We start from the raw sequence: 14,029 nt of genomic DNA, 5'->3' as shown, positions 1-14,029 counted from the left end.
GTGTTCACCCGTATTCGGAGACAATGGTTTATTTGTTGATCAGATGATCGTTACTGGTCCGAATGTAGATCAGAGGACAGTCGTCTTCAGCACATTTTACGCTCATACTTCTTATGTAGATTACTAGTCCTGTAATGGAAAGATCCGTTGCAATTATTGCTTTATTGTAATTGTCTATGTAACCGGTTAAAGAAACAAAATGAAAGGACTCTAGTCGTTTCTGAAGCGAGCAAAAGAGCCGGAGTGATTGTAATCGTTCCATTATCTTTCCCGTTCAAATTTTCTCCGTGTCCACGACTCAGCGTTCTGAACAAGTTTGCGAACCGGGACTTTCAATTTCCAAGAAAGTCATGATGAATTCGAATACATGTATATTACGTGTTTAGCTTATCAGGACGTGAACAGGTGATGGGTCTGTATTTGTAGATTTTGCTGCGGATTTAGAAAGATGGAGATGGTATTTTATCGATTTTTTTTTTCTCCTTAGGGTTTATACGGAGGTACCGGTACAGCGGTTAATTTTTCCGACCCACTTTGGAAACTAGCTTAATCGAGCAATACCTTTACGGTCCTTCGCTTTGTATCGCTGAGCGCGGATACGCGTTCGGATCCTTTTTTTTTTTTTTTTTTTTTTTTTTGTATACTCTACTTCGTGCGATACGTTATTATCAATAGGCTGTGATTGAGGCTGATAGGAAATTTATAAAACGTATAAATAAAAATAACCCTTTTCTTTTGAGTATATATTGTATTATCGGGTTTAGCAGTAAGTACGAAGCGTGGGGGGGACTTAAAGGTATTGCTCGATTGAGCTAGTTTCTAAAGTGGGTCGGAAAACTTGACCGCTGTAGGTACTGTACGTACTTCCGTACTCTGTACAGTAAGATGGATGTTTGGCTTTTGATCGTTTTCTTCTTTTACTGTAAAGGTTATGTGACTTAAGCTTTGATATGCGCTGTCCTGAGTAATGATTAAGGCGGGAAAGATGTTGTGGTTTTGCGTGTATTGACTATGAGCGGGCATTAGTGCTAAGAATGAGAATTGTGATTTTTATAGCTTGTATTGGTTTGCATGACGAGTGATACTTGTGCTACTAATCTCCGATTGAAAAGTATTTTGGCGCGGCTGAACGAAAAACTGTTGGTGAACTTTTGGTCCCGATCAGGTACCTACCGCTGCTTTTAAAAGTTCGCTTACTTGCGCTTATTTGATTAGCTAGCTTGTTGAGAATAGCGGTAGCGCTGCTTTATCGAAAGTATATAATTGTTCGTACGTTCGCGTATTTTAAATCTTTTTGATTAGCTAGCTTAAAGCTGAATTTGCAAAGCGATTGATTAGATTTGAAGTGGATTAAAAACGAGGCACGAAGTTCGCGAGGGAAAATTGTAATTAAATCTGTTTTTTTACGAAGCACAATAACTATAAGTAAAGTGAAAATATAGATTAAATAAAAATAATTGAAAAAAACTTATCATATAAGTTTTTATTATGGTAATCGTCGGTTTCCTTAATTCTAATTCGAAAGAATTGACCGACTCGCAGCCAGGTCGGGATTTCTTACAAATTAAATTCATGGTAACCAACGATTAGCTCGTTGTGTTACTAAAGAATATTAATAAGAAAGCTTTTCATAGCCAACAGTTTGCCGCAAAAAATCGGTGTCAATACCGATAATAATCGAAAGACCGCGGAACAAAAATATTAAGTACGATCTAAGTAATTAATTTTCTAATATTTCATTCTTCATAATAGCACTTTTATATCTATTGCAAGCAATCGTTTCTTTAACATTTTCTCTTTTCCCTTTTTCCTTTTGATATTAACAATAAATCTTAATCGTCGGCTCGCTTAAGTGGGCCTCCTTTCATCCTTTCAGTCTTAAAAGGATGAAAGGAGGCCTACCTAAGCGAGCCGACGATTAGTGGAGAATGATAGCAATGTGACGAACGTTACTAATATATTATAACGAAGATAACTTAGCGCGGATATCCTCGAATGAATGATTTTCAAAGACGCTTCTCGCTTAGCGGATGATAGGTATATAAACAGTAAGATCTGGCTCGAGTTAAGCTCAAATCAAGTAGCACACGGTATCACGCCAAGGGACGACCTGCAGAGGGCTGGGTTGTCGACGAACAGAATCATCAATCTTCAGCCTATATATGCGTTGCGCGTTCGAATCGTGATTGGGAAGATGGAGAAGAGAGATCGAGTGGTAGATATCATTGGAAACACGCCAATCAAGCCTGAGATTATCTGGGTGGAAGAGGCCCTGGCAGCTCTGCAAGCTGATGGGAAAACTTTGGGTACGTGGACAAGAAAAAGGTGAAGCACTGGGTTGATGGCAAGGGCAATCATGATATGTCGAAAGCTCCAACGTCGAAAGCTCTAATATGGGGCCCGTTGGAAGGACGAGAGATGATCGTATATATCAATATCAACCATTGTCGTGGCTTTAGGCAGAAGAAGCCTGAGCTAGGAGCACGGATTACTAGCGGGGAGGTCTAGGAGTATACCTATCCGTATTACCTCGCATTGCATCTCTCCTTGCGTTCTCCTCCAGCTATAGAACTGCCGTGTATATCAACGATCCACCTTCTCTTTCTCGCAAGCCTAAATTAGATTTCTTCTTTTTCAACCCTTTTCTAGCGTAGTGTTCTTTCATCTTTTCAACTTACGCGCCGGTTTTTTTCTTTTTCAATCCTCTTCAAAGTCTTCCGCTAGTCTAATGCATGGCGCTTTTCATCTTCAGTACGATACTCTTTTAGTCTTGTCGTCGTCCACTAGCCGCCCGCCCACCTCCATGTACAAGACCATGACCAGCTCAAATTACAATATTCTAAGAACGGCATCTATATTCTACGACTCTCCCAAGTATGGTCGCTCCACATCCTCTAGCGGCGCCGAATCTCAGCATCAATGACACCCCTCTCCGGCGATTCTTACTTCTCGCAACGCCTCGACTCTGCCTGCGTATTCTCCCCGCCGTGGACGGGTCCTATGCTTTCCAAGAAGCTATGCGTTAAAGTCGGGATCTTGAATTAGCCCGCGAAGGCAGAAACGATGGGATTCATCGCGGCACATACCTCCATCCCGGTCCTCAAGGTCTATTGTGCTTTTGAACGTAATCGATGCCAATTTTCTCTGATGGAGAGAATACAAGGAGACATCTTGACAAACGGATGGCATAAGCGCAGCGAAGCTTCCAAGCAGAAGATACTGGCACAGTTGAAGGGCATGGTGGACGAAATGCGGCCCATTCCTCGTCCGGAGGGCCAAGGTGTATCAAACGTTGCAGTAAGACCACTGTTCAATGGTCGACTTCCTGGGGGATCATTTCATGGCCCATTTGACACGATACGAGACTTCCATAAGCATCTCAGAGAGAGATACGGAGGTGAAATAGAGAACGCACTTGACGCCAACAAGTTATTGGAAATCCACAATCAATATGCCGGGCCGCTTGTGTTTACGCATGGAGACTTGAGCACAATGAATATCATGACTCGCGGAGACGATATTGTGAAGAGACTGTTGGCAGGAAGCAAATTTAATATACTGTTTATATGATATCGAGAATTAGAGCTACGACTTTCGGCTCGCAGTAGAGCGGCGACACCTTGTAAAATTACTCGAGCCGTCTCCAGATCTTCGGAGGTTCTCGCATGCGGAAAGATCTTTTCACAGATTATATACGCGAGAACAATTTACGATTCCATATGACCCGGTAAAAACAGATCCCGCATCCTGGATATATCTGATCAAAATAGTACACCAGCATCAATCATGACCCCAGGCAAACGCATCAAATGTTGGGAACATGCTAGTTCATTTCTACCCATCATGCCCGACGCCCTAAATCTACTCAAACACCTAGTCTGGCATCTCAAATCTAGAATCTCAAATCCCATCCAATTTTCGGCCCCAAATTCGGCAACTCATCAGCTACACTCTGGACATCCTTATCACCCCTCCCACTCAAGCAAATGACGATATCCTGACCCTTCTCCATCGTCTTCGCGAGCTCGACAGCAGCATAGATCGCATGGGCCGTCTCCAGCGCCGGAATGATACCCTCCAGCTGAGAAATCAGTCTGAAGCCGATAAAGGCCTCGGAGTCAGTGGCGGCAATGAATTTCGCACGCTCGTTGTCTTTCCAGGATGCGAGTTCCGGGCCAACACCTGGGTAGTCGAGGCCGGCGGAGACGGAGTGCGTGTCGGAGATTTGCCCATTCTTGTCTTGGAGGACGTAGGTGCGAACGCCGTGGAGGACACCTTTGGTTCCACCAGAGAGAGTGGCGCTGTGCCGGTCGGTATCCAAACCATCGCCCCCAGCCTCTACACCGAGAAGCTTGACTGATGGGTCTTTGGAGAAGGGGTAGAACATGCCGACGGCGTTGGAGCCGCCACCTACACAGGCGATGACCACGTCTGGGAGTTTACCGCGCTTTTCTAGCATTTGAGCCCTTGTCTCGTTTCCGATGACGGACTGGAAGGTGCGGACGATGGTTGGGAAGGGGTGAGGTCCGATGGCCGAGCCCAGGATGTAGTGAGTGGTGTCGAGCTTGACGACCCAGGCGCGCATGGCTTCGTTGACGGCGTCGCGGAGGGTCTTAGATCCAGCCTCGACAGCAACGACCGTGGCACCAAGGAGCTTGATACGGAAGACGTTCAAGGCTTGACGTCTCACATCTTCCTGTCGAGGTTGTTAGCACGTGACTGTTATTGCAGGCGAGAGAGTAGTGGACTTACAGCTCCCATGTAAATGGTGCACTTCATGCCGAACTTGGCACAGACGGTGGCGGTTGCTACACCGTGTTGGCCAGCTCCCGTCTCGGCAATGATCTCGGTCTTCCCTAATCTTCTGGCGAGCAGAATCTGGCCCAAAGCATTGTTGATCTTGTGACTTCCGGTGTGGTTCAGATCCTCTCGCTTCAACCAGATGTTGGCACCACCGGCATGCTCGGTCAGTCTCTCTGCCATATGCAGTTGGCCCGGACGTCCCATCCATGGGTAGTAGGTTCTGTACTCTTCCCAGAATGCTGGATCGTTCTTCATCTTGTTGAAGCCCTCCTCGAGCTCAGACAGGCAGTCCATCAAAGACTCTGGGACGTACTGACCGCCAAACTCGCCGAATCGTGCTGGGACCGATGCGGGATCGACCGGGCCATCGGTGTTCAGCGCCTCGATTTGATCTACCAGATTTGGACCCGATGCTTCCTTGATGACCTTGTCGACATGTACGTTCTCTCCACTTGGCTCTTGTGCCACGCTCATCGTCTCGACGATCCCAACCTCGCGGGTGAGGCCTCCCGTCGGGTCATTCCTCCGTCCACAAACCTTTGCGCAGTACTCCTCGACATTCTTGGGCCCCTCTCCCGGCTTGGACTCGGACAGCACGATGATGATCTGACTTCCAATCACCACACCATCGGCGATTTGGGCGACACTCAAGAAGTGATCTCTGGTACTGACACCAAATCCGACGGCCGCGGGGGCATTGCCCGAGTATTGCTTCACCCGCTTCAGCAAGTCCGGCAGGCCAGTGTTCATGGTCCCTGTCGCACCCGTGACACCCATCCGCGAGACGACGTATATGAAGGAGTCGGCCAGCTTGCAGAGAAGCTTCATCCGGGATTCGGAGGTCGAGGGGGCAATCAGGGGGACGTAGGACAATCTAGACGCGAGGTCGGTCAGCAGGTAATCGGTCGAGCGCCCATTCACGACTGACTCACCCCCCTTTGGTACAGAACTCGCGGAAGGAGACGGCCTCCTCGGGCGGCAGATCGACGACGATGAAGCCATTCACCCCCGCCTCTCTGCAGTCCTTCAGTAACCGCTCCTCTCCATAGCTCAGCATGGGGTTGTAGTATCCCATAAAGAGGACGGGCACCTGCAAGCCCCTCTGGCGGGCATCGCGGACCATCTGCAGGACTGAGGTGACCGAGACTCCATTCTTGAGGGCTTGCTAGGGAAGGAAGCTGTCAGCATGTTGTTGTTTTTACTGACGATGTTGTCTCCTGTCTGCCCGTTCGCGGATTGGAGTGGTGGCCCGTACCGTGTTGGCCTTTTGGATCGTGACACCGTCGGCAATTGGATCCGTGAAGGGAATTCCGAGTTCGATTACATCTGCGAGGTGGATGGACATTGGATTAGTCGAAGTTGTAGGTGAGGTAGTCGATTGGGATCATCCGTATCCTTCCTACCAGATCCCCCGGCCTCCAGTGCCAACATGATATCCACCGTCTCGTTGGCGGTTGGGTAGCCCGCCGTCACATACGTTACGAAGGCGGCCTGTGGTAGAAATTTGTTAGCTGTGAGTGGGGAGTGGTGGAGGGGCAATTGAGGATATCAAAGATGGGAAAATAGAATACGTACTCGGCCCTCCTTCTTGCACTGGGCGAATCTGCTCTTGAGAGCTTCCATAATGACCGTGGCGTTGTAGTTGTAGTTGTTGTGGTTGTGGTGGTGGTGGTGGTGGTGGTTGATGTATCGGATGGAAAGAAGATGACCATTCGGTCGGACGGGAATAATCTGCAGGAGAAATCTGTGAGTCAATCTGATTGTGCTGCCCCGCGGCTGAATCCGGTCACCGCCTCGGGCAGCTTGATGATGATGATTAGGTAATGAAGAAGGATCTTGATCTTGAATAACCATCGACCACATTTGTCAGCAACCGGGAGCTCGACAATCCAATTCACAACAATCCAAAACCACCTCCTCGCGCGATCTTGACCACCAAAACTCCCTTCCAACTCCCCATCCAATCCAGCGCCAACACACAAACATGTCACGTCTCCTCCCATCTAAATTCCTCTCCGCCCTCTCCGCCCTCCCCGCCCGCCGCTCCTTCACCTCCGCCCACTCCACCCGCCTTCCCGCCTTCGCTACGGGTCCGTCCCCACCGCGTCTCCCGCCCCAGGAACAGGAAGAATTCGAGCGTCTTCAGAAGTCCTCCACCGGCGCCTTCAGCACTCCGCGAACGCTCAACCCGGATGCAAGCCCAAACCCAACGGCGGACCCCTCCTCCTCCTCCTCGCCACGCACCACCCGCCCGCAGATCAATCAATCGCCCGCATCCGAGCCGGATGATATCGAAGTGGCAGCCATCAATGCGCGGGTGGCGGCGACGGGCAAGGGGGAAGAGCTGCACCCGGATATCCGGAGGGGCGCGAAGCCCGAGTTTGTCGGCGAGCGGAACCCCAAGACGGGCGAGGTGGGCGGCCCGAAGAACGAGCCGCTGCGTTGGGGGAGCGATGGCGCGCGAGGCGATTGGAGTTATAACGGCCGAGTGACGGACTTTTGAGCTTGTCTGGTCCAGCTCGGTGTACCGGTAGTCCTCGCGGTTGGTGGTTGATAGAGCTGTACAACACGATACCAAATGTAAAAAAATCATGACATCAATTAACCTACAATTGAAACATCGGCTGGATAAGTACTTGACGATGCTACCCCTCCTATCGCATCTCCTGCAGTTTCCATCTGCCCTCCGCACCCAGATGCGCCTCCACGCCTTCATTTAGCACTCACTGCCTGTCGTCTCCGACCGCGCTTTTCCAAGTCCCACCGCTTCACGTACGCCGGAAGTTGGGCAGACAGGGAACCGGGGAAGCCCCTTGCTGCAAGCCGTAGACGAGTGGTGACGCCTATTGCGGCAGATGCGGAGGGTGTTATTCTTCTGTAGGCTTTCGGCACGGCGGCAACTCAAGGGCCTGGTCTGTCTTCAGTGTCGGCGCCAGCCGTAGCGTGGAATGAAGTGACCTGCTTTTCCACGAAACCGGCTTTCCATGTAGGGCATTCGGGACGATTGCCATAGGTAGTGTCAAAGCGCGGCTCTTCATCTTGGAGGAGAACTGTGTTGTTTGGATCGAGCGATTAAGCGAGCAGCGACCCGAATCCGAGACTGGGAGTCCGAATACGAGACTGCCTAATGTCGCAAGAATGAGGATACTGTACCAGCTTCGTTCTACCGTTGAAGAGACGGTCGTTCTATATCTATCAATGACCCTTGATCCAAGTATAGATACTGGGGAATATAAAGCGGCTTTGGTACCAAAGTGGCTGGCTGGCTTGATGCCAATATCAATCAGTCCGGTCTTTCCATAGGTATCTTATCGATATGCACGCATAAAAGCCTTCTAACCTTCTCTCTAAAATCAATTCATCTACCTCCGGAATATCTTCCAGCAAGCGCTTTAGCTTGCAACTTGCCCACCGTTTCCTTCGCCCGCCTCATCAGCAACCCCGTTGGATTTCTGCGTAGAGCCCGCATGTGATACAAACGGCTCCCATGAAGCTCCTCACCAGCGTATTATAATGGCGGGAGCAGACTATGAGCGTCGGAAATCTGAGCGTCCGAAACGAGCTGTATGGGTGGGCACCGATGGTGGACTTGTGGCGAAGATTTCTCAACGTAGGCTGCGATGCTTAGAACGTGGAAGAAAACTGACGGAACTCATATCTGTGGATATTACATTATATAGATCATTTTATTTTATAACCATGGATAGAGTTGGAGCCGACGGTGTTTGTTTACAAAGATCCGGGGACCCTTTCGGAGTATACGATAGAAACAAATATAGTATTTGCATTGGCTAGGGTAGAGCGGAGCATGGAAAAGCGCAAAAGCGCAACGGACAAACGAATGTTGAATAACCATGGCATATCATAAAATTATTTGTTTGAAAAAGAACAAAACCCTGGCTGTGTTTTCTGGATTGTCTAGGTTAATCTCCGGAGATCTTAGAATGTGCTTATCTCTGGAACATCAAGTACCTAGTACCACGGTACAGGCCTAAACATAACCCTCGAGGGTGCCTCAAAAGTTTAGTTTCCACTTTAAACCCCCTGATTACCCTACCCTTGAGGGGTAATTCTTACGCCTGCGACGTCGTACTTCAGAAAATACACACCAGATTTCCAAGTCTTTCAAATAAGGATGTGTTTTTCAAATTGCCATGTAAGATTTTCCCGATAGATGAAGAGCTGTTGATGGTTTCACTAAGTACTTGAATGTGATAATATACGCCTTTAATCTCGAGTATATATGAGCCAGTGGTATTTCCTGTGATGCTTGATACACGTATAATCCTCTATAATAACTGCGGTCTAATCCCAAATTGAGCAAGGTATCAAGCACACCACCCTCCGACGGGAAATACCATTTAACAAGACCTAACCAACCCTTCTCGACATGAAGTGCATCCTGCGGCTCACATCACTTCGGCCATTTTCCTGGGCTTGAAGATCAAGTAGCATTCATCGTAACGAGAGCGGAAACCGTTAGCCTCAAACGGCTCCATGGAAGCTGGCGTAGTTTCTGGGGCGAGCAGAACCTCGAATTCACGAACGATGGCAGCAATGAGGAGTCGCATCTGGCAGTATGCCATGTTGCCCCCGGGGCAACGTCGCGAGCCCACTCCGAATGGAGCCGACATCTTGCGACGCTCGTCAAGTCGAGACTCGTCAAGCCAGAGCTTGGGATCGAAGGAATCATATTCGGGGAACAGATCAGGGCGTTGGCGACTCAGGGACAGAGACTGTGTGGTAACGACTGTCCCCTCAGGAATGTAGTATCCGAGAATGTTCAACCCCCCTTTAGGTACCAGACGACTGCCGGTGAAAGCGACTGGAGGACGGAAGCGGAGACCCTCCCTGATGCAAGCATCCAATAATTTGAGCGACTCAATATCTTTGTAGCCATCCATGCCATTGATCTCACGGTAGAGTTCTTCCAGTAGTGGCTGGTTCTTCGCAAGTTCGTAGAAGATGAATGCGAGTGCAGATGATGTTGTCTCGGTTGCAGCAAGGACCTGGCCAGCCATCTCAGCACTGATTTCTCCGTGGCTCCAATCCACCCCTCCCGTCTTCTCGTTCTGTCGAGTGAAGAGATCATAGACGGTTGGTGCATCGTCGCGGTCCATGGGATCGGCTTTCGCGGCCTGCAGGCAGAGATCCTCCCCGAGATTGAAAAGCAGATCGCTGGATCGGACGCGGAATCGAGCATTCTCGAACGGTCCAAGTCTCAGCCAGCTGAAAATCCATTCAGGCAAGCATAGGCGCCACACAACAAGAAAGTTGTATTCGCCGACGGTCTTGGGGAAGCTGGAGGGGTCTAGCTTGACGTGTGAGCCACCCATAACAACCTGCCCATGCGAGTCAGCAAGGGAATTATAGTGAAAATGCAAAGTTGAGTAACTTGATTCGTCAGGCAGTTTTAATTATGAAAGTAACAGAATCTGACCTGAGAGTTGAGAAGAGTGTTAATGCGAAGGTGGTGAACAATATCCTCAGATTTCTGGCCGTTGGAGGCACCCAAGTCCTTCACCATCTCGGCAATGTTGCTCTCAAAGAGCGGCTGCCACTATTTCAATAGTCAGTGACATTGGGACCAATAGAATGTACGAGAATCCTTTCGGCGCGCCTGTTGGCTTCAAGTCCGGTCGGAGAAACAAATTTTAGGCATCATGACTTACATATCGAAGGTTCCTAGTAGTAGTGGCAGTCTGGCAAGGCACCAGGAGTCAGCAAGACCATTTTGCAGAGCCGTTGGGAACGCTGGAAGGACAGAAACATACCATAACGGGATTGCGACGCTGACGAGCTTTTTCATGCTCCGGATATGTCACAGTCCAGTCGTGACCCCCAACCCTCAATGCGCGGATGGCTGTCGGTGCGGTATCGAGGTCTCTCCGAGTAAACACTTGAGCCAAGGCTTCGGAGTCGTTCAGTAAAACCATATTGGGACTGATACGAACAATCGGGCCATATCTTGATAGAAGATCGTCAGCGGTGAATGAAAGCTTTCCATGCCATCGTTGCCAGCGCAGCCAGAGCGAGCTTGATGACGGGAACCAAGGGCCAGGGATCGACTTCAAAGTATGGAACTTGGTGAAGTACACCATTTTGGCAAGCTCGGTAATGATCCAGACCCCGAACAGAATACATGCTCCAGTAGCAAAAGACGCCATCGTGAACGTGGAATCGAACTCCAATGCGAAATTGGCTTAGAAATATGATCAGGCAGTTAAAAGAAGTGAATACGAGTATGGCTTTTTCATTAGAAAGATGTCAAGGAGATATGTTCTACTTATACCCGCCCTGGGACGAACTTGGAGCCTCTAGTACTGTTTAAAATTCAAAACCTGTCTCGATCCATTCCACCAGGCCCTTGCCTGTACCAAACTCTACGTAGTATGATATCCCGAAGAAAAACCTCGGGCTTCTGATACTTTTGCACACTTCGAGTCCTGTGCCCTGTCTCAAAAAGTTTCATTGAGCCCTTGAATATCACTAGAGAGATCCCTCCTCTCCCGTGGAGCATGTCTTGGCAGTCAGCTAGACCGAGGTATAAACACGAAGTCCCTGGAGCGTCGCGGTGACACACTTCAGCTTTACGGATAGAGAAGTTCTTTCCGTAGCAGAAATACGGTCGGTATCTACCGTGAAACAATTCAGCTTTACGGATAGAGCAGTTTTTTTCCGTAGCCGAAATACGGCCGGTATCTACTCTGTCCAATGTAGGCCTAGTCCAATGCTGTATACGTATCGCAAAAATGCAACTGTTCCTCATACAGCCCTCCCTATGAATCAATTTCGGACCCGGTTTAGCTTTAAAAATCGTAGAGCAGTGGTTTCTGAATGGCTCAAAGCTCTATCAACTCTATTGTATACTCCGTGGACTAGAATTGAAGCTGCTTATATCTCGGCTAAAGGCTGGCATACTATGTATTAGGACCCGTGCGTATTTAAATATTCAGGTCAAAAATTGGGTAGGATAATGAAGATCCAAGGAATCGAATGGTATTGTTTTTGTCTGATTTGAATTTGTATTTATCACGCAACTGAGAACTGATGGCTGAATGTCTACGGAGGTACAGCGGGGAAGTAATTCCCCCTGTTTTGACCCATTACGCAAACTAGCTTAATCGAGCAGTACCTTTACGATATATCTCTTCGTATCGCTAGGAAAAGGTCGGCGAATTTGAATTTCAAGCGCTTTTTAAGAGTATGCCAAAGCGTTGTCGGGCTGTAATTGAGGCTGATGGGAAACTCACAAAATATAAAATAATCTGTGTCTTTTTTTCTATCGAATATATATTATATTATCGCGTTCAGCAAGGCTGAATTATTATAGGTTGATTGGTTTACGCCCTGGGAAGATCCTTTGTAAGATTCTGATTTCGATATGTATTCATATTAGAGGGCTATCGGGAGGCTACGATTCTTTAGCTGTACGAAGTGCCTTTTACGAACCTTCCGCTCTCTTTTGTGGCAAAGAGTTTAAAGAGTAGATGTTGAATCATCGATATATGTCGTTTCATCGAAAAGATTTACTTTTACCGGCGATTCCGAGCCTCCATTCTCTTTCACTTTACGATAAAAAGAACGATGTTTATAAAGTCTAAGCTTTGCGTCATATACCCGTCTGACGTCAATCAATACAATAATAATGATAAGAAATACTAAAGGACTATGAGTACGTAAGGAGAAGCCGTAGGGGTCTCAAGTTACGTATTAGTATGGAGCTACCGGTACCCCCTCGTATGAAGGGACTGACTCGGCAATTTAGTCGATGGAAAAGCCGAGCATAGAAGGGCGGGCACATACCTCTTCGAGGAACTTCCGTTCTCATCTCCTCTTACAAGTTTCAATATCTTTTCTCTTCGTAGATCGTTTCAATCTTCATCAAGACTTCGTATTGGTACCGTGATAATGGAGTAGTTCTTATCGTCGCCGAACTATGCTTGGTATCTATCCTGTCCAATGCCGTATATGCATCGCAAAAAAGCAACTGTTCTTGATAAAAAGAAGCTGTAAGGGTCCTAAGTGAATACAGTTCCCTTTACGAACTAAGGGTGGACCTAGTTTGGCCTTGTAGATCGCATAGCAGTAGTATCTGAATAGCTTAAAGCCTTATCAACTTTATTGCACAGACTAAACACTTGCTTAACGAAACTTATCAAGGCTGAATCGTTCTGAGTTTATTGATTCAAGCCAGTAAACTATTTGAGGCTGAGAAGTTGATAAGTTTAAGCTTGGATAAAAGCCTTTGTAAAAGTATATTTTTGGTATATACTCGTAGGGATGGAGGGGGCGATATTATGAAGGGATTGACCTGGCATTATAGTCAAGGTAATGAAATATTCTGTCATCGATTCTGCTTATCGCCTGGGCCACGTCTCCCTCGATATCCCTTATAAAGCCTTGTTTATTAAAGGTGTCCTTTTCTTAATGTTATCCGATGCTACATATACGTAGTACATTTAGCCGAAAGCTGAGTTTTCTTTTATCTGGTTTCAGTATTATAAATGCTATCAAAAAGATAACGCTATCCTTTTGCCACTTAAGAAAAAAATCCGGATATTTAAATATTATATTTATAATCTACAAGTGATATTACTATCAAATTCGGATGGAATCATAAACTCAGCGTCCAAGTTCAGCGTTGTATTAGGCTCTGTATCGATCACGTACCTCCTTGCTCTCATTACAGCCGCAGCGAAGCCTTAAGATAAGCGGCGAAATAGGCCTGAGCAGCAGCCCAATTGCTCAAAAATGGTGGAAGGGCAATCTGCGGATTGTTTCTAATGCCTCGAAAATAATCAAACTGTATCCCGCATGGCCAAAGTGTTACGGTTAATAAGAATAGTATTGTGATTGCTATTAAACGTACGCTACGTAGAAAGAAAGACGAAAAAAGAATAACTACCGGTATAATACAGGCCCGAAGTATATGCATCTGCGGGAGGAGGATATCATGTGATCTAGTTGACTAATATCTATCCAGCCAACCAATTAGAACCCCTGGAACCTTCTATGCCATGAGGCTTGCTAAGATCGTAATACTACCCTCCTCTTTCGAAGAACTGCGTCCTTGCAGTTGCGATCTTTACTTTCGTTATAAGCTTTTAATTAAAGAGATAAAGCACGTAATAGCCTTTTAGCTTAAGGGTAAGCGAAGTAAAAGCGTCAGAGTAAATGAAGACCGGTTATTGCATCAGAGCAAAGGTTTTGATCAAGGTCGTTA

At 47.4% G+C, this 14,029-nt stretch overlaps 3 protein-coding genes across 3 annotated transcripts; 1 reads left to right on the top strand and 2 right to left on the bottom strand.

The window, feature by feature from the left end:
• Nucleotides 1-3,892: 3,892 nt before the first annotated feature.
• On the bottom strand, nt 3,893-6,426 carry L3040_006786 (uncharacterized protein; the record flags this gene model as incomplete). Its single annotated transcript, XM_007290494.1, has 6 exons — nt 3,893-4,696; nt 4,753-5,677; nt 5,736-5,968; nt 6,059-6,129; nt 6,207-6,294; nt 6,379-6,426. The coding sequence occupies 6 exons, from the start codon at nt 6,424-6,426 to the stop codon at nt 3,893-3,895; spliced, it is 2,169 nt and encodes a 722-aa protein (XP_007290556.1).
• Nucleotides 6,427-6,787: 361 nt separating this feature from the next.
• On the top strand, nt 6,788-7,306 carry L3040_006785 (uncharacterized protein; the record flags this gene model as incomplete). Its single annotated transcript, XM_007290495.1, has 1 exon — nt 6,788-7,306. The coding sequence occupies one exon, from the start codon at nt 6,788-6,790 to the stop codon at nt 7,304-7,306; it is 519 nt and encodes a 172-aa protein (XP_007290557.1).
• A 1,906-nt stretch (nt 7,307-9,212) lies between these two features.
• Nucleotides 9,213-10,970, bottom strand: L3040_006784 (uncharacterized protein; the record flags this gene model as incomplete). The annotated part of the gene is made up of 3 exons (XM_066156033.1): nt 9,213-10,145; nt 10,244-10,363; nt 10,578-10,970. 3 exons carry the CDS (start codon nt 10,968-10,970, stop codon nt 9,213-9,215), a joined length of 1,446 nt encoding a protein of 481 aa, XP_066010852.1.
• Nucleotides 10,971-14,029: the final 3,059 nt, after the last annotated feature.

Source organism: Drepanopeziza brunnea (genome assembly GCF_022702325.1).
Source record: "Drepanopeziza brunnea f. sp. 'multigermtubi' strain 214-2 chromosome Unknown ctg12, whole genome shotgun sequence".
Lineage (NCBI taxonomy): Eukaryota > Fungi > Ascomycota > Leotiomycetes > Helotiales > Drepanopezizaceae > Drepanopeziza > Drepanopeziza brunnea.
Note: the sequence above shows the minus strand (reverse complement) of the source record. Positions and strands in the feature narration are given on the sequence as shown.